The 22,811-nt window shown below is 48.5% G+C and overlaps 2 protein-coding genes across 2 annotated transcripts in view; one reads left to right on the top strand and one right to left on the bottom strand.

Moving 5' to 3' along the window:
* Window positions 1-5,342: 5,342 nt before the first annotated feature.
* ANAPC5 (anaphase promoting complex subunit 5) lies at window positions 5,343-18,185 on the bottom strand. Its single transcript, XM_039724837.1, has 17 exons — window positions 17,938-18,185; window positions 17,766-17,845; window positions 17,027-17,136; window positions 16,432-16,627; window positions 15,312-15,378; window positions 14,455-14,556; window positions 13,184-13,374; window positions 12,270-12,351; window positions 11,532-11,621; window positions 10,459-10,640; window positions 9,866-10,001; window positions 9,572-9,646; window positions 8,659-8,780; window positions 7,424-7,531; window positions 6,776-6,923; window positions 6,039-6,201; window positions 5,343-5,690 (listed from the first exon to the last, which is right to left on the bottom strand). Exons 1-17 carry the CDS (start codon window positions 18,139-18,141, stop codon window positions 5,476-5,478), a joined length of 2,271 nt encoding a protein of 756 aa, XP_039580771.1. The 5' UTR covers window positions 18,142-18,185; the 3' UTR covers window positions 5,343-5,475.
* Window positions 18,186-19,248: 1,063 nt separating this feature from the next.
* RNF34 (ring finger protein 34) overlaps window positions 19,249-22,811 on the top strand; it is an 11,873-nt gene continuing 8,310 nt past the window's right edge. The window contains exon 1 of the mRNA XM_039724392.1: window positions 19,249-19,275. Within this exon, the coding sequence (XP_039580326.1) occupies window positions 19,264-19,275 (12 nt within the window). The 5' untranslated portion in view covers window positions 19,249-19,263. The remainder of the gene's footprint in view (window positions 19,276-22,811) is intronic.

Below are 22,811 nucleotides of genomic sequence, written 5' to 3'. Positions count from 1 at the left end.
ATCCCATCCTACCCCCAGGGCATTGCCTGCATCCCGATTTCCAAGGGTTCCTGATAAACTTTGCCAGACTTGAGCAAAATTGAGTTATGAAGCCTCAGTCACACTTGAGAGCTGAGCGTGTCCTGGCTGGCGGGAGTTAATTGGCTTGACCAGGATAAACATATCAAGTCTGATTAATTCAAGCAGGCTTCCCCAGGCTCTATAAACTAAAAGTCATCCAAGCCCCATCCTAATATCATCTGAAGTGGGAAATCAGAGGGGTTTTCCCTCTGCATGTGTGCAAAGGGTCAGAGGATGGGGGTTTTAAGAAATTGCCGAGATGACACCTCATCTGAGAGAAACCCAAAAGTGGGGTCACACTGTTGAACACAGCCCTGTTATCCTTAATAAGCACAAGAGGAGGAGGAGGAGGTGGTGAAGAACAGCTGTATTCCCAGCCAGAGAGAAAAGTAAAATAGCTGAAACGAGGGCAGTAATCCCAAAGAGAGAAAATACAGCCTGGGGGCTTTGGCTTCACCAACCCATCAAGGCTCTTGCCTGGGGAAAAGCAGCACATTCTGGTATGAACTCCAGCAGATCCTTATGTAAAAGGGAGCAGCACATGCCCACAAAATCCTCAGGAAATATAACAGCCTGGTGTATAGGAATGATTTATCGGCACAGCTCTTGGCTGCAATCCATATATAACCCATAGCGGCTGCAGCAGGATTATCGAAGCAATCAGTCTCGCATCTAATTCAGCAAGGAGAGGGATATTAAAATGAAAAGAGGTCTGTGAAACCCTGGCAGCAGCTCTCCCTCCCGCTCAGCATCCCCGTGGCTTGAGCGGAAGCGAATGGGAGTGGAATCAGCCCCCGCCAGGGTGAGGGGTTTTCACAGCCCCTCGGCCACCCCAGCTCTGCCGAGCACATGTGGGCCCTGCCTGGGCCCTGCTGGATGCAGCCACCTCCAGAGGGGAGCACACTGACCCATTCCAGGTGAGTGCAGAGGGCAGCCAGCACTGGCTGCAGGGATTTCAGTCAGAACCTACGGATGCATCTGCCTGCCCTTCTCTCCCCGGAGCTGCTTCTCTACCCAATGCAGGGGCTGCACGCTCGCCTTCCCCACACCTGTGTCACTGTGGCAAGGCCAGACACAGGGGCAGGATCAGACCCTCCCAGGGAGTAAGACTTGGTGGCAGCTCAGCAGTGACCCCTCCATCCATCCCTCCACAGGGGTCAGCTCACACATTGCAACTTCAGCTGTTTATAACAAAACTGAACTCAAAACACCGAAATCAGGGCTGATTTTACTCGCAGAGATCCTCCCCTGCTACTGCTGGAGGTTGGTTAAAAGCCAAGCAGGGCCAGCCTGGGGCAGCTATTGGTCTCCCTGGGCACAGTCCAGTGGCTATTTTGCTTTCCCTGGTCACGGTCAGCAGTGGAAGTGCCCGTGCCAAGAGTGGTGTCATCTCCAGCAACGGGGGCATCGATCACAGTTTCCCTTCCTACGGGTGAGCACAGACCTTGCCAGAAATATATTAGTCACTGTAGTATACAAAGACCATATGCATGCCCCACCTGACTTTTAATGGGGAAAAAAAAATCTCTCAGAAGCTTTTCTAGAAGTCAGAGGACACCCAAATTTATGAGATACTGGAAAGAGGTGCCCATGCCCCATCCAGGACAGGTCCCTGTGACCAAGAAGCAAAGCTTTCCATCATCCCCAGGGTGAATGGAAGAGCCTCCTGCACTGCCTGGCCCAGCCAACACAGAGTGGAAAGAACTGGGGGGGAAAAATGCAAAGCCAGTCTGGTAGCATTGTATTTCACAACACCCAGCAGCAGGGTGATTCAACAGGAATCACAAAAACATCTTTACCAAGGTTTTTTTATAATTATGAGGATACTGCCTAATACTGCTGAAGCAATACATAATGAGCATCCCAAAAGAGCCTAAGCTCCAGAGATGGTGTTGAGCATGGACCAGGATAAGCTCAGGGCACCTCCATCACCTTGTCCAGCACTGCCAAGCGACTCCCAGCTTTCCTGGAAACATCAGCTCCAGCCCACGATGCCCACAAGAGAGGAAACTAGAGCAGCTCTCCACTTTGTGAACACCACTTAAAAGACATTAAGGCAGAGTTGAAAGCAAAGGCTCCTCCAAATTACCTCCCTGGCACAGCACACTCAGGTATGGGCTTTTGGTGTTTCTCTGCCTCAGGGGAGGGGCTGTCTCTGTGGGAGTGGGCCATGAAGGCAGCTCTGGTACCCACAGCTGCCATACATCCTCTCCCCAGCACGGTCTCTCTGTCCCTGAGGACATCCTGGTCCTGTCCCCAGGGGTGGTTTCTGCCCCTGCAGCACTGCAGCCAGCCCACAGCCCATCACAGCAGCTTCTCACTTCTGCTCTTGCTCTCGCTGTTACCTTCATGCTCCCGATGCTCTGCGCCGTGCACGTGGCTGCAGGGCGGCATCCCACCTCCTCCCCACGCTGTCACTCGCAGCAGCCCAACCTGTGGCTCCTAATGAGACCTGTCCCCTGTACACAGCCGCTCCACTGCTCCATCCCCTCTCACTTGTCCCTTGACCTCGAAAACCCCTCCTTTCCCCAGCCCCGTGGCCTATCATTCCCGCGGCACCCCTGCTGCCGCCCCTCAAGCCCCGGACGGGAGCCCCGCGGGGTCTGCGGCACACGCGGTGTGCCACCCGCTGCCATCGCCGTGCCCGGGGTGCCGCGGCACGTGTGGGATGGGGAAAGGACAGCAGCGAGCCCGCACCGCGCGGTGTCCGCGCAGGCCGCCCGCCACAGAGCCCCGTGCGGGGGCCACGCCGCTCGCCGCCCTCAGGGCAGCCCCGGCCGCGGCTCCAGCCCCGCTCCATCCCCGGCCGTTCCGCTCCGGCGGCGGCAGCGGGAAGGAGGGAGGGAAGGAGGGAGGGAGCGATGGAAGGAGGGAGGGAGCGATGGAAGGAGGGAGGGAGGGAGGGAGGGAGAGAGGGAGGCCCCGCTCCGCCCCGGGGAAGGGCAGGTTTCCCCCCGGGCAGCCGCATCCTGCCCGCCCGCCCCCTGTAAGCCGCGGTAGCGCTGTGTTTTGTTCTTTTGTTTATTTACAAATTTTCCCCCAGTGTTTTATTCCCCCTGGGGCCGCGCGGCCCCGCGTCACCTCCCCGCGGGATGCAGCGCGGAGCCCCGGCCGGTCCCGCTGCCCCTCTGCGGGCTCCCCCCGGCCGCCTCGGGGGGCCCAGCCCCGGCCGCTCCAGGGGGACCCAGCCCCGGCCGCCTCGGGGGGACCCAGCCCCGGCCGCCTCGGGGGGACCCAGCCCCGGCCGCTCCGGGGGGACCCAGCCCCGGCCGCCTCGGGGGGTCCCAGCCCCGGCGCCGCTCCCTGCCCCTGCCCCTGCAAACCCCGGGCTTCCAGCGGCAGCTGGGCTGGGGGCAAACCGGGTTACTGCGCCAGCTCCCCCGCACTCAGAGATTGCCCAAATAAATCATCACCTAAAGGGGAGGTTTGGAAACCGGTTGTTTGGAAATGTCACAGAGGCCACCAGCAAAGAGTTCCCACTCAAGTTGCGGCTCTGTGCACTGAGACAGAGCTCACGGGCACGGCCTTTAACACCCCAGCTGATACCAGCCCTCGGCAAACATACCCCGTGCTTTGTCCAGTATTTGGGGCTTGTTTTTATTTCCATCCAGGACCATTTCTGTACCAAGCTCACCTCCGGCTTTCTTTTCATGAAGCAACAGCTTCAGCCTTGAGCAGATGCAAATACCACAGCTGGCCAAACCCTCTTCCTCATTTTGCTTCGAGGCTCGTTTGTGGGCACCACTTTGACACTGTAGAGCTCCCCAGAGCAGAGCCAGCCCTCCCTGCCAGCTTTGTCGATAAACACTGTATTTCTGACCAGAATCTTGAAAGCCACTCTAAAAATCAGGTTTATGCACTTACCCAAGCGCCGTAGGTGCTCCGAACATTTTAAGGATTAAACTCCTCGATGTCGGCTAAAACACAGCAGAGAGGGAAGGAGCCATCACCAGTGCTCCACAAGGCTGGGTTCCCCTTTGCCGTTGGAAACCTCGTTTTAAAATCAAGGCCCCGATGATCTGCCAACAGCCCTGATGCAGCACTAATTAATGGAATGTGTAAACTAACACAGGACTATCCTTGTCTCAACCACACCCTAGTGCTTCTCTCTTCCTCCTTACCTGGCCCAGCTCCAGCAGAACCAGGTTGAGGTCTGTTCTGCAATGCCACAGTTAAATCTGCTGCTTGCAGATCACTTGGGATCACTTGGGCTTTAGTGATGCTCAGCTTTACTATAGTCCCAAGGTGACTGGCACCCACAAAAGGTTTACACTCAGGAGTGCAATCCCATCTGCCCTCAAATTCCACACTACAGTTAAAATTAAATTTTCTTCCAAAATGAGGATCTCATTGCTGGCAGTCAACACCAGCACATCACATACTCAGTTATAGAATGGTTTGGGACAGAAGGGATCTCAAAGACCACCCATGGGCAGGGACACCTTCCATTATCCCAGGCGGCTCCACGCCTGTCCCACCTGGCCTTGGACATTTCCAGGGATGAGACAGCCACAGGTTCTCTGGGCACCCTGTGCCAGGGCCTCCCTCCCCCCCCTCACAGGGGAGAATTTCTCCCCAGTATCCCATCCAACCCTGCCCTCTGCCAGTGGGAAGCCATTCCCTGTGTCCTGTCACTCCAGGCCCTTGTCCAAAGTCCCTCTCCAGATTTCTTGGAGATTTCTTGGCCCCTCCAGATACTTCAGTCAGTTGTGATCTCCATCTATTCACCCATAAAAGCAGAGCAGGTGAATGACACACAGTGCCGAGGGGAGAACACACACAATAAAAACACTTTAGCTGAGCTGGGGCTGTTGTTTCCCACTCTTCACCCTCCTCATCCCCCCTCTGCACAAGGACACAAGAAACAACAGTGCCAGGACTTTGCACTGTTGCACCTCTCTGACTGAACCCTGTTTTTTCCCCTTCTGCCAGCACCATCTGTTTCTGCAGCGTAAACAGCAACTGCAGACAGGTTAAAAGCAAGGACACGTTTTAAATGAGACTCCACTTCCATACCACTTAAAAAGAGCACAAAGGAGCTTTGCCTACATTTTCCACTCTTTTTTGTCCCCCTGTGTTCATAAAGCCTGCATTGATTTGGGAAATGTCACTGCTAAGAACAGAACACTACTTCTTCGTGACTGCACTGCTCCCCTCAGTGTGGTTATAACACAGTCAAGAGGGTCTTTTCTCTTTTTTCCCCACTGATTTCTTAAATTCAAGTACAGAATAAAAGTGAAATGAGTGGAAAACGACATTTGTGTTACAAACCACAAATTTGCTCAAGAGCAGACCATGATTTATTGGCAGTTATTCTGAAACATGGATGACCGAATACAATAAAAAGATGTTCGTAGAAAAACCAAACAAACAAAACCAAGACAGGAAAACAAACAAATCTCATCTTTAAATGCATCACTTGAAGGCATTGATTAAGGGGACACCGTGTGCTGGCAGCTCCTGGTGCAGCTGACGGAACAACATGGCACATTTGTTCCTTTCCTGGGTCTTGCCGAGGGTGTGGAACAGCCGGGCTTGGAAGTAGAGAACGTCTCTGAGCTGCTCTTTGCAGTCCACTTTGGCAAAGTAAGCCTTGGCTTCATTTAGATTCGAGATAGCAGATTCCAAAGCTGTGGGGAAAAAGGGGGATATTCATATTTAAGAAAATATCACAGTAAAAACTCCAAGCAAGACAGCTCAAGTCTAAGGAGGCCAATTACAAATTCCTCAGCTTTTCAAAACCATTTGTGTCTTAGCAACGTGGTCTCTCAGCTAGTTTCTATTATTCAGCCTTTGCTGCAAAATGTGTGTGGAAGTATGCAGATAAACAATGTTCCATTATAAACATCTGTGCAACAACTAATTCCAAATGAATTTGGTATACAATAACCAGGTAACACACTGGTGAAGCAGGACTCCAGTACAGACACTGGTTTGCACTTCTGAGCAGTTTCAGAGAGAATTACTCTTCACACTACCTTCAATCTTCTTTTGTGGAGTGTAGGAAGCTGCAGAAGCCACCTGACATTTGGCCACCAAGAACATGGCACAGCCTTTGTCCAGGACAGCTCCGTGGGCCAAGACAGGTTCTATTGCCATGTGCAGGATATTCAGGGCTTGTTCAGGAATGCCAAGGATCAGCTGAAAGAGAAACACTTGCTGGTCTCACACTGGAATCCACTGATAGGAGCAGCTTCTTCAGGGAACACCAACAACCAATACAAACCATGTCTGTTTCTCATAACATGATGTAACACCCACCATTTTTTTCCAACTTTTCCCCCACAATTTTCTTTTAAATCAAAACTTGTGAGAAGAAATTAGCTGCTCTCTGAAATGATTGGGAAAGGCTTCTCCACTGTCAGTGCTCTCTCAGCCACGCCTCTCAGAATAAACAATATAACTGAACTCATTACCAGAATTATTTTTAATACAAAAGCCAACCTGTGCTGCTAGAAAGCCAAAATAGCAGCATGAAAAATAACTGAAGATACTAAGACAGGGGAAATTTATACAATAACATCTTAGTGATACACATGAAACTCAACTTTTATTAACTTCCTCGAAAGCTTTTCATTCAGAGTTTGCTTCTTCACAATCAATAATTTAATTCCAACAAGGCTGTGCTCTTAAATCTCAGAGGAGTAAAAACAGCATCCAGCTCCCCAGAATAAACGTTGCCCTGCAGCCCTGTGAAAACACAAATCAGACGTACCTGGGAGAAAGCCAAGTTGAGCAGGGTTTCAGAGGCCAAGTACTGCAGGCTGTACTCCCGGGCCAGGGCCAGCGCCTGCAGCAGCACCGGCAGCGCGATGGTGTGGCACGAGGACCTCCAGTACAGCTCTGCTGTGCACAGCAGCACCCTGGCCAAACAGGCATGACAAACCTTCACTCTGGATGGAAAATGTCCACTGGTTTCCCAGGGAATTATTCCATCCACAATGGTGTTGGTTTTATTATGAATTAGGCTGCTGCATATATCATATATTTAAATTACATCCTTAAGAGGAGATGCCACAGGCATACAAAAGATTAACACCATAGCTCTCTCAAGATTTACACCAAGGTAAAACCACACACACATTTCCTATTTGTTTTAGATGCAGTGTTTCCTTCTTCCATGAACCTTCATGGAACTTTAAATTTACCACCTTTTAGTTTATGTATTAAAAATTACTAGGTTTAAATGACACAATATTTTGAGGATTCCTCCACACTGTGATTAATAATTGAAATGACTCTGTAATCTCAGAATCACAGCAGGTAATCTGAAGACTAGTGAAGTCTGAACACAGACAAATTGAAATGCTGATTCTAATCACTGCAAAGTGGCTCTAATACTCTGAAAATGAAACATTCTTACCTAATCACCATCTCGGTGTTCTTGATTTTCTGGCAGTGGATCAACAATTTCTGCAGAAGTTTGTGTGCCTCTGACATTTGATTTTGGGCTTTCAATACAATGGCTTTTCTGTCGTGGTAGAAAAAAAACATCACTGTATTTTTGTATTTTGTATAGAATTCTGCTCTTCAGAACACAGTGAAACAGGTCTCTATTTTGTGACCTGTGTTTCTTATAACTGCAGACTGGCACCCTGACAAAGTGTACACATGCTGCACACACAGACAGGAGGAGAAACAGATCTCCCTGGTGCCAACTGGACAACTCCCAGGCAGAAAGGATCAAACTCATAAAACAGCTTTAGATAGAAACCAGGGATTGCCAAAACCAAAGGCCAAACAGGCAGCAGAAGTGGGAGGAGATGCAAGCTAGACAGCATAAGTAATTATCTGTGAGAAAAACAGGTATGAGGTAAAGCAGCTAAAATTGGCCTGAGCTAACGAGGATACGGAGCAACAGGAAAATGGAGAGCAGGGAAGTGAGGAGAAATGCACAGCAGCAGGGGATGGGTACAATGCCCTGAACCAGACACTGAGCAGAGTATTTAAAGATCAGGGAATTCATGATCAGTCCAATTCCAGAAGGACAAGCATCAGGTCCCACAGCTTGAATACTGCTCTTCTGGCTGACTGGCACTGGCTGCTTTGAGGTGTTTTGCTTCATTGAAAATTGACAGGAAATTCTTTGAACACTACCTTGGTTTTCATATTCACCAAATACCAAGTTTTAACTGTAACTATTTTTAACATGTCATTCTCATTTAGGAACAAGACCCCATTAAGGTGAGTGAAAAAAAAAAGTCACATTGTTCCATTTTGGAGATGTAGAAACCAGGCCACAGAGGAATTCACTCAAGGCCTGAGCTCCCTCCTCAGCTATTTGACATAAAAATCTGCTTTGTGCTCAGGTTTGAGTATAGCAGATTTTGAAGACCTTACCAGGACAGATTCACAGCCCTAGAATAACACCAACTTCAGCTATTCCAATTCTTAGAATGCCCAGAGAAACAAGTACAAATTATTATTGCAGGACATGCTCTAAGGGAATAGCCCTATAGGTTAGATAACATGACCTTAACTAGTTCTGGAGAGGAAAAAAAATGTAAGCACATGTGACTGCCAGTGATCATTGTGCTAAATTTTTCATTATCTTCATGGACCACACCTGCAAATGCATAAAACCCCACGATTTCTTACCTGTATACACCTTCAATGCTATTAAGGGCTGTAATTCCTGCTACAAGAGAATCTGCTACATGGTATCTGCCATCATTCATGGCTCGCTCAAACTGTATTTTCTGATCAAACAGCATCCACAGCTAAACAAAGAACATCCAGAAACAAGTTTTAGACGTTGTGCCTGCTTATTTTCTAATCCCAAATTAGAATTTACTTTTTATTTTCCCCTGGAGGTATTTATCTCTAGTCACACTAACTCTACTGTCCAATTATTGAATTTACTGAATTACTGACATGAACAGAAATGCTCAGGTCTGGATTAATGTTTCAATATCGAAGCTCACCTACTTGACTGCATTTTATGTGAAAAGGCTCTTTTAAATCATTACTAATGATTTGAGACTTGTAGACAAATAGACTTGTTCTGTAGTGAAAAGAGAAGGCTCACACTATATCTAATGGGATGTCAAACACTTCAATGTAAATACTATCTTATAGACTCCTCTGGCAATGTTTCCCAGAGTCACACAAAAATCAGGTTATTAGCCTATTATCTCAGTTATTTCTGGATTGTAATATATCAAAATAAGCAGCACTAATTAAACAGAACTTCGAAGCTTCAAATCAATGCAGAGCATTTAATTGCTCCATGTGCTCATGAAGCAGACGTATATTCCTCTGTTAATGAAATTTCTACTTGAACAGCTTCATCTTAGGAGGTTGTGGTAAGAAAAATGTCTCACCAGTCTGAAAACAACACAGGCAGCTTTTGTAGAAAAGCTGATGCTGCACAGCTTCCCATGAGGATGAGCCAAGGGAAATGGGAAAATGTATAGCCCAAGGCATCCAGAGGAAAATTCAGGAGCAGTGGGATTCAGATCCTACTCCACAATAGTTACATAACTCACAGGCTGAATGCTAAGTGTTCTACCTGTGCATGCTGACTGTTGGGAGGGAATCTCTCCTTCAGGTGTTTCAGTATTTCAGAAGCAGCTGCAAAGTACCCCTGGAACACAGAAGGCCACTGATCAATGCCCTGCTCCCCTCCCTTTCAGCACAACCCCCAGGGAAGGGATTTGCCAAGCAAACACCCTGCATTGTCTCTGCCCCCAGAGAGGGCGTTAAAGGCAGAAAAAACCACAAGTCAGGTCTTGCACCCTCTGTCAGCAACACCCACACGTGCCCTCAGCAAATGGCAGTGGGTGCAAGCAGCCCTGGAGCTCACCTGCTCGGCGTGCAGCTCTGCCAGGTGACACAACACCACGGCGAAGGACTCGGTGTTGTTCTGCTGAACGCCCACGTTCACAGCCTCCAGACTGTTCATGCTCAGCAAGGTCTGGGCTTGCTGAAGTGCCATGGTGCTTGTGCAAGAGAAACAGCTTTTAGTTTTCAAGCAGCAAATAACAACCATTTTTAATCTACGGTCTTGTTATGACATTTGTCTACACTGTCTCCTCGGGGGCCTGAGGAGAAGGAAAACTTGTAAAATATCTGCAGTCCAGGGACTGTGCAGGCACAGCAAGTACTGCAGACTGAAAGCTGCACACAACCAAAGCACAGAGACGCTGAAAGTGGGGGCACTGGAACAATTTATGATCTATTTGCCACTACTAAATGGAAACTCTATCTCTTCTTCAGCATGAGTTTTAAAGGAACACAAGAGAATGGAAATAACTGCACTCAGCCCGTATTGAATCACAGTCTGATTGCTTGATTTTAGTGCACTGGAGAGGCACAGTCACTTGTTACACCTATATAAATGCATGATGTGCTAACAAGTGCAGCAGCTAACCCAGGAGTTCCAAAGGAAGCAAATACCTGCGGCCGTACAATCTCCAAATGGCAGTTTTCTGTGCTATGCTGATGTCTATGAGCTCTGACAGGCTGTGCTTCCAATGCAACAGATCAGAATCTTTTAAGGCATCCATTAGTTTGTTGGCAGCCTTTCCTGCAAAAGCTCTTTGCTGAACCAAGGACTGTATTCCCAATGAAGCAAGATACTGGGAAGAAGGAAAAAAAAAACCATACCTCCAGTATTGGAAGACAACAGAGTACCCCAGGCTTGCAAATTACACTGGAGCAGAGCTCTAAACTACTAAAAGAGACCCAAAAAGACAGCACAGACAAAGGAACACTGCTCCAGGCATTTCTTTAAATACTCACTTATGCACACCCACACATATGTGAATGTCATTTTGTTGGATGTGAAAGGTAATTTCCACTCCTCCACACAGAAATCTTATGGAGGAGGACAGGACCAGTACCTGGATTTCTCCAGAACTGCTGTGCAAACAGAGCCTTTGCTTTCCTTCCCTTCCCCACAGAGGCCATGTCTGCTCCTACCTCCCAGCAGTTTAGTCCATTTTAGAACAATTCTCTTAACAAAGGAACTGCAGATTTGGGGAAGACAGAACTAAACATTAACAGCCAACAGATCTACCAGGGCACAAACTACCAAAGGGGAGGGCTGCCCTGCAAGATTTCACAGAGCTGTACAAGTAAACGTGTTCAAAGCCCTGCCAGAGGCATCAGCACTGAGCTTCAGGGAAGATGGAGGCCTAAGAACCTCCCCTGAGCACCAGACTGTAACAAAATGGTGCCTGGGCCAGTAGCCACAGAATTTTTCTGCCTGAAAATTAAGTAAGTCAGAAGGAAAACCAGTGAGCCTTGCAGTAATGCTCTGTCATTAAAGCAACTGAACTCTGGCTTGTTAATATGAAGGATAAAAGTCATAGGAACAGCTAATTTTGGAGTGTTAAACAAGTTTGTTTAAATCCAGTCACCTATCTTGAACAGATAAGCCACAAAATCCCAAACTCTGATCACACACATGCCCATTGCCACATGGGTTTGTCCCAGAATAAAGTTAAGGACTGATGAAATGGACTCACTGGCAATCCAAAATGTAAGGATTTGTTCACAGAATGCTCCAGCAGAACACAGCTATCAAATATCTTCTGCTCCAGGATGTACAACCAACTCTAGCAAGGAAAAGATCAAAATTTAATTGCAAATAACTGATGGCTGCAGCACTTTTTACTTGGCTTGCTGTTACAGAATGCACAAAAACTCACTGGAATGCAAACCACTTGAGGATTGATTCTAAGGAAACTTCTGCTAAATGCTACACAGCAAAACATATCAGAAGTGCATCTAGGCTGGTGTGGCACCAGCCAGTGCTGAAAGTTCAGTGATGCACAAAAATACAGGGAACTGTGGAATGCAGCACCTCAGGAGTTTGATACCATTGATGTCAACTCATCATAATGTTAATTACAGGGAAAAAAATAGAAATCCAAGGCCTTCCCTCCCACTTTGCTTGCTCTAAAGGTGGCTGGTTACTCTGAGAATTCAACAGACAGGAAGGAGGAAGCTTCTGAAATACTTCTTTTTACAACATCTAAGACTCAACTTTGAGCTTACTACTGAGATCTCTGGGATAACAATTCCTGCTTAAGAAATTAACCCTGAGCTGCAACAAACCATCCCATGATCCTGCAGTTTGTTGCCCTGTGTGCCAGGAGTGATGCCCCCCACTGCTGGGCAGTCAAGTGCTCTGGGGGAGATGCTGCTGTGAGAGGAGCTCTGCAGCAGCCCCCTGAGCAGAACTCTCAGAGCAGAGCTCTTACCAGGCAGTGCTGCAGGCAGACGTGGTCGTTGGACTCCTGGGCAATCCTGATGGCTTCCTGGAGTGCCAGTTCAGCCTGCTGGCTGTGAGCAGAGGGAGAGCAATTACTATTCCTACAGTGCTTAAGATACAGCATCCTGATCCAGAGGAATATTGATCTGAATTATGTATAATGCACTCAGATCTCTGATTTAGCAGCCTGTGTTTTCCTCCCAGCCCTCAGCAGTGCATCCTGGTTTTCAGGACAATAAGTCTGACAGCATCTGCAAACCAAAATGCAGCTGCAACCCCTACATGGGCTTTCAAACCCTGTACAGGCCACGGTGCCAAGTTATTGTTTGAACAGGGGCAACATTTAGAATCTGCCTGTGTAGAAATTGTTGCTTTCAGCTTTGCAGCGTCCTTCCCCTCTCCAGTCCTTTCACATCATGCCTCCAGGCAGCAATCAATAAATGCAAACCATAAATGAAGATGGGCAGGCCAGCTTTATCAACAAAATAAACCCAACCCATGTGGCATTTTAAATTTTAAAAGCTCCGATGGCTTTTTTTGGTTTAAATATTCTTTTGCCAGATCATCAGCTCTATGTTGACTTGCAGAAAACCAACCACACTTTCTTGAAAATATGGAAGAAAACAGGCATTCACGCCCACTGACCCCTCTGAGGTCATGGAAATGTAATTGAACACTTAAACACCCAGGACACAGACAAATACCAGCTCTTAGATGGCTCAGTTATTATGGAAACCAAACAAACACCAAAACAAAAACGAACCCAAACCAACCAAGACCGCACGACGAACCCGACCCACCCACAGCTGCTGCCAAGTGAAGAAAGCCCCCGCAGGGGTTTTCAGGAGGAAGGGGAGGTCCCTGGCAGCTCCCTGAGGTGCCCGGGGTGCCAGAGCCCCTTACTAGTGGCCGAAGCGGCAGTGCAGGGCGGCCAGGTTGAGCGCGGCGTAGCGCAGGCTGCGCCCGTAGCCCTCGTCCCCGTTGCTTTTGCTCTCTGCCCCCGTCAGGATCAGCCGGTCGAAGTAGTGCAGGAGGCTGTGAGTGGAACTGAAGACATCTTGCACCCTCAGGCTGTTTAAGTAGCTTAAATAATGCTGGAAAGGGGAAACAAAATCAGCTTTAATTGTAGAGGTACTGAACCATGGGTTTTGTTTATAATTACGAAGTGTTTCTGTTCAAAACATGTAACTGTGAAATACTGATCAGAAGTTGCAATACTGATACTACCTGGGCAGAATTTGTGGATAAAATTGGATGATTTCTTGGACAATACTGGCTGTCTGCCCTAACATGATCTGCCAAATGGTGAAGATTACAAGATCTTGCTGTCGGAAAGACCCCAGAGAGTCTGAGATCTCTACAGAGGTGGAATTTCTGGATTTATGTGAGAGTGGGAATGGAGGCAGGACTCCCAGTGTCTGCACTCAGAAAGATACTAAGAAACATCAGCACTGCTTCCAAAAGCTGTGCAGATAGAAAGGAGATGCTAAAATTATGCATTTTCTTTTTGCCATTGAGACTGGGCAGGATAATCCTCTATGCTGTGAAGTCCAGCCAGGGACTAAGGCAGCCCTTTCAAGGATACCCTTCCAAACAGCAGCAAGGAAAATCCTGTCTGCTCAGCCCTGGGCTGCTGGGAGGAAGAGGCAGAAAGCAAGGCAGGAAAGAGCTGAACTTTGGAAGTTGCTCAAGAAGAAGCTGTTGAGGGACAAAGCAAGAGCTCACACCACAGGTCTGGCCCCTCAGCACGAGTTCTCTGTGGCCTTCAGTATAAATTGCTATTAAGGACCAGAAGCAAAGTGAACAACAACCAGCAAAATTAACAGATATTGCACTTAACATTGATTTTTAAACTACAGGAGAATGAGGCCTGAAATTACTTAGAAAAATGAGGGTAAAATATGTAAGTTTCAGATTTAGTTGAACAAGAATGTGCTCAGTCCCACCAAAATTAAGAGGTTTATATCTGTGCATGAAGGGGAAGTACTTTGCTTAATTAAGGTTCCTGTACTTTCAGTGGTTTTAGTCTGAATTACCAAACATTTACATGCAACATGCTCACAGTTTTATCATCTACTTATATTTCAGTAGAGAATAAATTACTTCCAAATAATCCTGTCCTTGAGATAAGAAATCCTTTTACAACCATTCTGCATGAAGGAAAAGATACTTACTGCTTCAGCAAAGTCTGGATTAAATTTTAACAAGTTGTTCAGTTCCTTTTGTAAAGATGCTGGAGCAAGAGCCTTTGTCTCATCATTCTTTAGTAAAGAAGCCTGGAATAAAATTTGAACAGTACAAGTAAGATATGCAACTCCATAAGGAGGGTTATAAAAATATATTGTGGTGCAGGATTGCCAGGCTGTTATCTGCTTGGAGAGGACATTAAAGAAGATTTTATAGCAGCTCTGTCTATTATGACAGTGGCAGTTCTATACTACATTATAGTGTTCAATTTCCAGAGATCACAGAGACCAAGTCAAATAAAACCTTATTCAAAGGACTGTTTAAAGGCATTTAAAGAATTCTGGCTAAGTGTCTCTCTGAAGAACTATTGCCACACATTGCTCATTGGAATTGCATGTATCTTCTCATTAAAAAAAAAACCCTCAGGAAAACAAATTGATAAATCCAGTTTGCTTTGGCAAGCAGTTCAATTAATATAAAAAAATCACACAAATGTAGCTACTAAAATTAGCATTACTGACTATTGAATTACTGACATTTGTGTCCATGTGTATTTCTGTTCCCTTTTGTATTTACCAGCTGGAATAACCAACAAAACAGCACATTTCACAGAAATGTGAGGCAAGCAGAGCAGAAGGACCTTCTGAGAACCAAACAGCAGCATATGGTGACATGTCTGGATAAAACACTCATAGCCCCAAGTGCTCACACTGAGCAACAACAAGCAACACATCAACAAGCCTCTAGCAGAGCAGAGCAACATCTCAGCTGACACTGTGGGTAAAATTCAAGGTGAAATTCGTGTAATGGAACATTTCCTCCACTTTAATGAGAATTAACATACCTGCTGAGAAAGAAAATACTCTGCTTGTTTCTGGGAAAGAGGCCCACTGCAGGCTATCTCTTCCTCCCTGGTAAGAAACACTCTGGTTAGAAACAGGGGCAAGGAAAGACAACACAGGAACACACTGCATCTGACACCCCCACTTCTGCTTCATAAAGTTTTGTGAGATATTACAGCTCAAAGCATGAAAGAACACTGAGAAAACTTAATAAAGAACAAAATCTACTCCATCAAAGCCAGCAATCCAAATGATTTCACACAGTTTAGCTTCAACCTGCAGAGACTATAGTTGAGAGCAGCATTACCCTAAATACACCCTAAAAACCCCTAAAGAAATACAGCAGAGAGAAGATTTGGGGCTGAGACATTCAAATGGCTCTGCTCTCTTTTTCTGTTTTCTGAAGAGAGTCCCAAGGAGATGAACTGGCACTTTGGCACATCCATCACTGCTGGAAAGAGCTGTTCTGCAATTTACTCTGTGCAAAGCCAGCAAGCCCAGCACACAGCCAGAGCCCAAAAGCTGCTGTCTGACTCACCAACTCCTGCACAAGTTTACACAAATACAGTTTGCAAAGTACATTTTCAATACATGGACACATCAAATAATTCCAGGATTATTCTTACAATGGAGCACCTCTTCAGCAGGTGGAAACTCTCAGGATTTGCTTCTTCTTTTTGAGGTAAACAGACACGATTTCTTTTATTTGGAGAAAGGTGAAAAGGAAAACAAAACCATTCAACTTCTCCTTATTGAGCAATCTTTACTCGCTGGAAGCAGAAGTGACCCCTCCAACAGTTTCAGCACGTGTACTTCTCCTTATTGAGCAATCTTTCCTCGCTGGAAGCAGAAGTGACCCCTCCAACAGTTTCAGCACGTGACAACCAGAGGAGTCACCGAGCAGTGGGAAATTGTGGGCAGCAGCTGCCTTTGGGCTGTGGCTCCCTGCGGGAGGATGAGGATGGGGCAGTGCCACCTTCCCGAGCCACTGACAAATGTCACCACACGGTGGCACCAAGGAAACGAGCGGCCACACAGCTCAGCCCGGCTGCAGGAGACTTTAAACAAATCAAAGATTCATTTTCTTAAGAGGTGGGAAAGGCTCTAACAGGAATTGATCACCTTAAAGGCCCATCAAGTTCTTCTTTCTCCATCTTGCCATCCATCTCCTCTGGATTTGTCAGCTCCATCTCATTCTCGTCAGCTCCATCCTTCTTCTCATCCTTCTGGAAGTACTGCTGGAGTGCAGTGTAAAGTTTGTAGACCTGGCTGAAGGAAAGTTTGTTGTATGCCAGGATCATGTGGCGCAGGAACAGACCTGGAGAGGGAGAGGCTGCAGTGAGCACGGGCTGCCAGAGCTCTGCAGGCAGGACACCAGAACCACGGCCAGCAGCTGCCACAGCTGCACTCAGCTCCTCGGGAACCAGGAGTGAATGGGAAATTAAACAGAAATTCCTGACTCTCATCTCCGTGACACAACTCAGCGTGGCAGGGTGTAAATCACCCTGCAAATCTCACAAAAGAGAAGGGATAAATTGTTAAAATCAGTAACAACCTCACAGCATGCAAAACTAGCAGTTAATATGCAACATCCCAGCAAGAGAAAATGGCATTCTGCAATCTGACACCTCCCCAGAAAAACACAGCTGTGTTCTGAGGGAATGACATCAGTGACAGATATCACATCAAAAATGGCTTATGGATAAGAGTTATTTACCTACTACACTTGTTTTATGAACTTCTGGCTCTGTCCCTGAGAACGAGTCTGAAAGATCATCAAAAAATTGCTCCATGTCTTTCAGCTCTCCTTCTGCCATAAGTTTTAACCTAAAGAAGGAAATAAAATACCATTTTTAGGATATTAATACAGACAACAGGGGAAAAATTACATGTTTTAGGGCATTAATACAGACATCAAATAAAATATTCCCCTGCTTCCTGCATAAATGAGTAAACACAAACAAGTGATAACTAATTTCTTGGACCCAGGAGGTTTTCATACTGAGATTAAAAAGATCATATTAAATAGTGGTAAGCCTAATAATAATAATAATAATAATAATAATAATAATAATACAGTAATAATAATAGCAATATTATAATGTTTGGGCCTTATTTCTTTTAAAATAGATCTTTATTAAAAGAATAATTATTTGAGATGGTTATTCTTAAAACAGACAGGAACCCTTTTTTTTTTCTTGTTATTTTTGAAATTTAAAATCTTTGACTGCATTTTTGGAACTGCTGCTGTTTAGTGAGCCATCCGACATGACAACAGATCTTCTGTCCCACAGAAACTTTAACTCTGATGCCTTCCATGCTGGTGCCTTTCAGAACGCGGCCTGACAAGTAGGAAAGGCAGAGTTTTGGCCCCAGCGCGTGTTTTTATCAGCTGCCACGGCCAGCTCCGGGGCAGCGTCCCGCGCCCGCCGCGGCTCCTCCCGCCCGCCCCGCACCTGATGTGGACGGAGCCGGCCAGGTGCGGGCAGCACTCCTCGATGGCCTTGCGCAGCCGCGACAGCGCCATATCCGGGCCCTGCGGGCGACAGCGACATGTGGCGACAGCCCGCGACACCGCGGGGCCGCCCTCCCTCCCTCCCGCCCGGCCCGGCGCGGCGCGGCCCCGACCTGCAGCAGCGGCAGCAGCAGCCGGTTGAGGCGGCGCCGCTCCAGCAGGCCGAGCTGCGCGCCGGCGCGGCCCAGCTCGCTGAGCAGCACGAGCAGGGCCATCTTGTGCGGGGTGACCCAGTCGCGGACGCCGAACACGTTGGCGTGCACCACGCCGTTCGTCAGCATCGGGTTGAAGTACAGGCTCTCGTGCACGCTCGCCATGGCGGCGCCGGGGGCCCGCCCGTCGCCCGGGAAACCGCGCGCGCGCACCGCCCCCGCCCCCCGTTCTGGCCAATCACCGCTCTCGCCGCCGGCGCGCGCGCCGCGCCGCAGCCAATCAGAGGAGGGGGTGTGCGCCGCTACGGCGGGGCCGTCACGACGGGCCGGGCGCGAGAGAGACGTTCCGGGCAGAGAAGGGTCCGCGCTGTGGCGGCGCTGCTGCCCCGCGCTGCTCTGCATTGCAGCCGGGCCGAGGCTGCGACAGCGAGGGGATGGGCTGCGCCTGGGCCGCTCAGCCCTTATCTGCTACATCAGGGAACAGAGATCTCTCTGTGCTGGCACTGCTGAGGCACCGCAAGCCCTGGGGTCAGTTCTGGGCCCCTCACGCCGAGCAAGACCCTGAGGGGCTGGAGCGAGCCCAGGGCAGGGAGCGGGGCTGGAGCCCCAGGAGGGGCTCAGGGAGCTGGGAAGGGGCTCAGCCTGGAGAGAAGGAGGCTCAGGGGGGCCTTTGGCTCTGCACAGCTCCTGCCAGGAGGGGACAGCCGGGGGTCGGGCTGTGCTCCGGGAACAGGGACAGGAGCAGAGGGACGGCCCCAGGCTGGGGCTGGGCTGGCATCAGCACAAATTGCCTCATGAAAGAGTGGTGAGGCATTGCAAGGGCTGACCAGGGGAGTGGTGGAGTCATCATGCCCGGAAATGTCCAAAAAACAAATAGGCATGGCTCATGGCAGTGAGGTTTGGTGATTGGTCACAGGTTGGACTTCATTTTGGAAATCAACTTCAATGATCCTGTGATCGATGGAGATATCCACACTTGTACCAGGTGAGGTACAGGTGACCACGGCCTTGGTGGGGTTACTGATTTTGGGAGCTCTCCAAACAGAGTCTGGTTTAAAAAGGAGATGTTGTTTATTCTGCACAGGCTGCAGGGGTGGAGGCTTCCACAAGTCAAGCAGCTCGAAGGGTAAAAATTTTAATCTTTTATACAGTAAAATTTAGATGAACCCACCTATCTAATGCATTTTCTCTGTGCTCTGACACGAGCATTTCCATGTTACAGAGAACACCACAGAGTGAATTCACTCCCCTCTGGATTTCCTGCAAGTTAATTGTGATGCCATAAAGATGTTTCCACGTGTAAGTTTTTATTTTCTCAATAACTTGTTAAAGTGCTTCATTAAGGCATCATACTCCCCAAGAAAATACTCCAATTATTATAATAGTTCTCATTTTTGTGAGTGAGAGCAAAACAAAACTCAATATTATTATACATCTGCATGTCCCTGGGGATTTCCACTGTGCTGCTCCTGATTCATGCCTGGGGGTGCTGAGAGGAGGAGGAGGAGGCAAATCAAGCGGGGGGTAATTTTCTAGGATACATTTACATTTAAGAAAGTGAACATTGCTGCTGGCATAATTAATGATCGTTTCCTCGCCCTCAATGAACTCACTGAGCTGTGCCTGAGCACACATCCCAGGCACTGACAGCAGCTATTCTGTTTTAAAGGTCAGTTTGCTGACATTTCCTGAGAATAAAGCCTGGCTGGAACAGGGAGCTGGTGGCGTGGCAGGGCAGGGAGGGGAGGGGGTGAGATAAAGGCCTGGCTGTGCAGGGGCTGGGAGGGAGGAGGAAATGACAAACATCTGCTGCTGATGTTCCTGTGCAAGGCTCTGGAGGCACAGAGTGAGCTCTGCTGCACTCCTCAGTGCGTGGGGCAGAGAACACTTGGGATACACTTTAAAGGATGTTTAAATCAGCTCTCAGCCTGGAACAGGCAGTGAGAGCTGGCTTTGGTTGATTAAATCCAAGATTAGGTAACCCAGCTGAGAAAGCCATCTTGTACCTCACCTGCAGCTGGCTGTGCCCAGCAGTGAGGGCAGAGGGGCAGCAGGATGAGCTGGGCATGGAGCATCCTGTGAGCAGAGGCTCAGGGAACTGGGGCTGTGCAGCCTGGACAAGTTTTGGGGTGACCTCAGTGTGGCTTTTCAGTGCCTGAAGGGGCTGACAGGAAAGGTGGGGAGAGACTGTTCACAGGGGCCTGGAGGGACAGGACACAGGGAATGGATCCCACTGGCACAGGGCAGGGTTGGATGGGATTTTGGGAAGAAATTCCCCCCTGTGAGGGAGGTGAGGCCCTGGCACAGGGTGCCCAGAGCAGCTGTGGCTGCCCCTGGATCCCTGGCAGTGCCCAAGGTCAGGCTGGACAGGGCTTGGAGTGATCTGGAGAGGGGAAGGTGTCCCTGCCATGGCAGGGGATTGGAAGTAAATGATCTTTAGGGTCCCTTCCAACCCAAACCATTCCAATTCTGTGATCCCCTGATCCTTCCCACAGCCATTCATATCCAGCCTGGAATCCCCAGATAAAGCCCAGTGATTCAATTTGCCTTTTTTAACTTTACAATCAAATTTTGCAGGCTGTTAAATTAAAACCAAATGAATATTCCTGGGAAGAATCCCTTCCCTCCCTCTGGCTCTGTAAAACCCTGGGGGATCACAGAGCTGCAGAGTTGTCACTCGTTATTTGGTGGCAGAAGGAAATGGGGCATCTCTCAGTAATAGATTTAAATCTTTTAATGCTGCTTTGGCACAGCCCTGCAGGCTCAGCGAGGGCAAGGCTTTTATTAATAGAGCCTCTTGAAATGCTCCTCTTCACCCACGGAGTCTCTGGCACAGCTCAGGAGCCTCCTTGGAAAGCTCAGCTGGTTACAGCCTGGTGAAAGTCATCTCCAATCACATGGTGAGGACATGATTCATCCAGATCTGCCCAAATTAAGGCAGGAGTGGCGAGTGCAGCTGCCAGCACTGTCACCAGATCTCAGCTCTGTCAGGCCCACGTTGCTCCCTAAAACATCTGTGTTTGGGAGGATTTTCTTGTTAGCAAATCCTTAACAGAGAAAAAGGGGAAATGTTGGGTTGTGCTTGGTTTGGGACAGCTTTTACCCCATCACAGCGACTGCATGGGGAGTTCTTGTATTTTAATGTAATATTATTTACAAAAATATGTGTGTAACTTGGTACTTCAAGAGTGACACTGAGTTGACAGAGTTTAGATGACATAAAACTTCTTAAAAACCAAACTGTACTGATATTTTAAGGTGTCTTAAAGCAGTCCCTTGCATGAGAAATGTGAGGAATGTGCCATTGCAAGCTCCACGTTTTATTCACAAGGCTTTTCTATTTTTTCTTGTCACTTTGACTAAAATGGCAAGCTATTATTGGGGGAAAAATGAAGTTTTTTAAATTAAGTCATGTGTATGAGTTCAGAGCATATCTAAAGCTTGTCAAGGAGCATAAGCATTTCTGAAAAAAGGTGACCTGATTTTGAATTGCAGTGTGGTGTCAGTGCAAATCCAGAAGTTGGGCTGTGTGCACTATCTGCCCTTACTCCTGAAGCTGCCAGGACTGTGCCATTCACATGGCAATTACACACCTTTTTTTTATTATTTTTTACCCACTTCTTGTATCTCATTTGCTCCAAAAATAGATCCTTCCTGCAGAAATTAGCAGATTGCATCCCACCCTTTGTAGGGGCACATTTGATTTGTGCTCTGTGTTTATCTTCAGCCACTTTTGTCTGTTCCTCTTTTTGGCAAAGCCCTGGTTCTTGGCCCTTTGTGCTCTTACATAAAGCTTTCCTGAAGCCTTGGTCAGGTTTGTACTGCTGGGTTTTCTTTAATGCAATCTTCTGGGTAAAAGCTTTCAGTTCTTGCAATCTCTGATTATTTATTTATTTATTTGTTTGTTTGTTTATATATATTCCACTCACAGCCTAGAGAAAATAATAACGGCATCTAGGAACTCACTAGAATTTTTAAATAATAAATCTTTTCTTGTGCTTAGTGGTTCTCACCAAAGGGTTTGGTGGAATAAAACTGGAAGAGGCTGGATTTGGGTTCGGTGCTGAGGGAAGTGCTTTACTCCTCGGTGGCACAGGGGGTCCTGAGGAGCTGTGGCTGCCCCTGGGACAGAGGAGGGTGGCCCTGCCATGGCAGGGGTGGCACTGGAGACTCCAGAGGGAGAACCCAGTGCTCTGCCACCCTCCTTGGAAAGCAGCCCTTCCTCGTGTTGAGCTGGAACTTCATTTGTGTTTTCATTTATGGCCATTCCTCTTCATGCTGGCCCTGGGCACCACCCAGAGCCGGGCACCATGCCCCGGCAGCCTGGGAATGCTGGCACGGATGGCTGAGCCCCCCAGTCCCGCAGTTCCAGAGCCGACAGCTCCCGTCCGAGGGGCGAGGGCAGCGCACAGCGCGGGGCACAGCGCCTCGGAGCCACCTCGGGGTCCCATAGTGCCCCCCTCGGTGTCCCATCAGTGCCACCCTCAGTGTCCCATAGTGCCACCCTCGGGGTCCCATAGTGCCACCCTCGCTGTCCCATCAGTGCCCCCTCAGTGCCCCCCTCGGTGTCCCCTCGGTGTCCCATAGTGCCACCCTCGGTGTCCCCTCGGTGCCACCCTCGGTGTCCCCTCGCTGTCCCCTCGCTGTCCCCTCAGTGCCCCCCTCGGTGTCCCCGCGTGTCCCGGCCCCGCTCGGGCCATTCCGCGCCCCCTCGGCCCCGCCGTGTCCTCTTCTCCCATTGGTCAGTCCCGCTCGCCGTCGGGGCGCAGCAGCCAATAGGCGCGCGGCGCGGCGGCGCGGCAGCCAATGGCGCGCGGCGCGGCGGCAGGGCCCGC

The sequence above is a fragment of the Passer montanus genome, unplaced genomic scaffold, assembly GCF_014805655.1.
Source record: "Passer montanus isolate IOZ18808 unplaced genomic scaffold, ASM1480565v1 scaffold53, whole genome shotgun sequence".
Lineage (NCBI taxonomy): Eukaryota > Metazoa > Chordata > Aves > Passeriformes > Passeridae > Passer > Passer montanus.
Note: the sequence above shows the minus strand (reverse complement) of the source record. Positions and strands in the feature narration are given on the sequence as shown.

Excerpts from the sequence above, each read along its gene's own strand:
- ANAPC5 (XM_039724837.1), bottom strand. The coding sequence starts at position 18,141 with ATGGCGAGCGTGCACGAGAGCCTGTACTTCAACCCGATGCTGACGAAC. Across the intron at positions 12,352-13,183 it reads CACTGCCGCTTCGGCCACTA|CCAGCAGGCTGAACTGGCAC; the intron begins GTAAGGGGCTCT and ends CTCTGCTCACAG. Across the intron at positions 10,002-10,458 it reads TGGAGATTGTACGGCCGCAG|CACCATGGCACTTCAGCAAG; the intron begins GTATTTGCTTCC and ends CTCTTGCACAAG.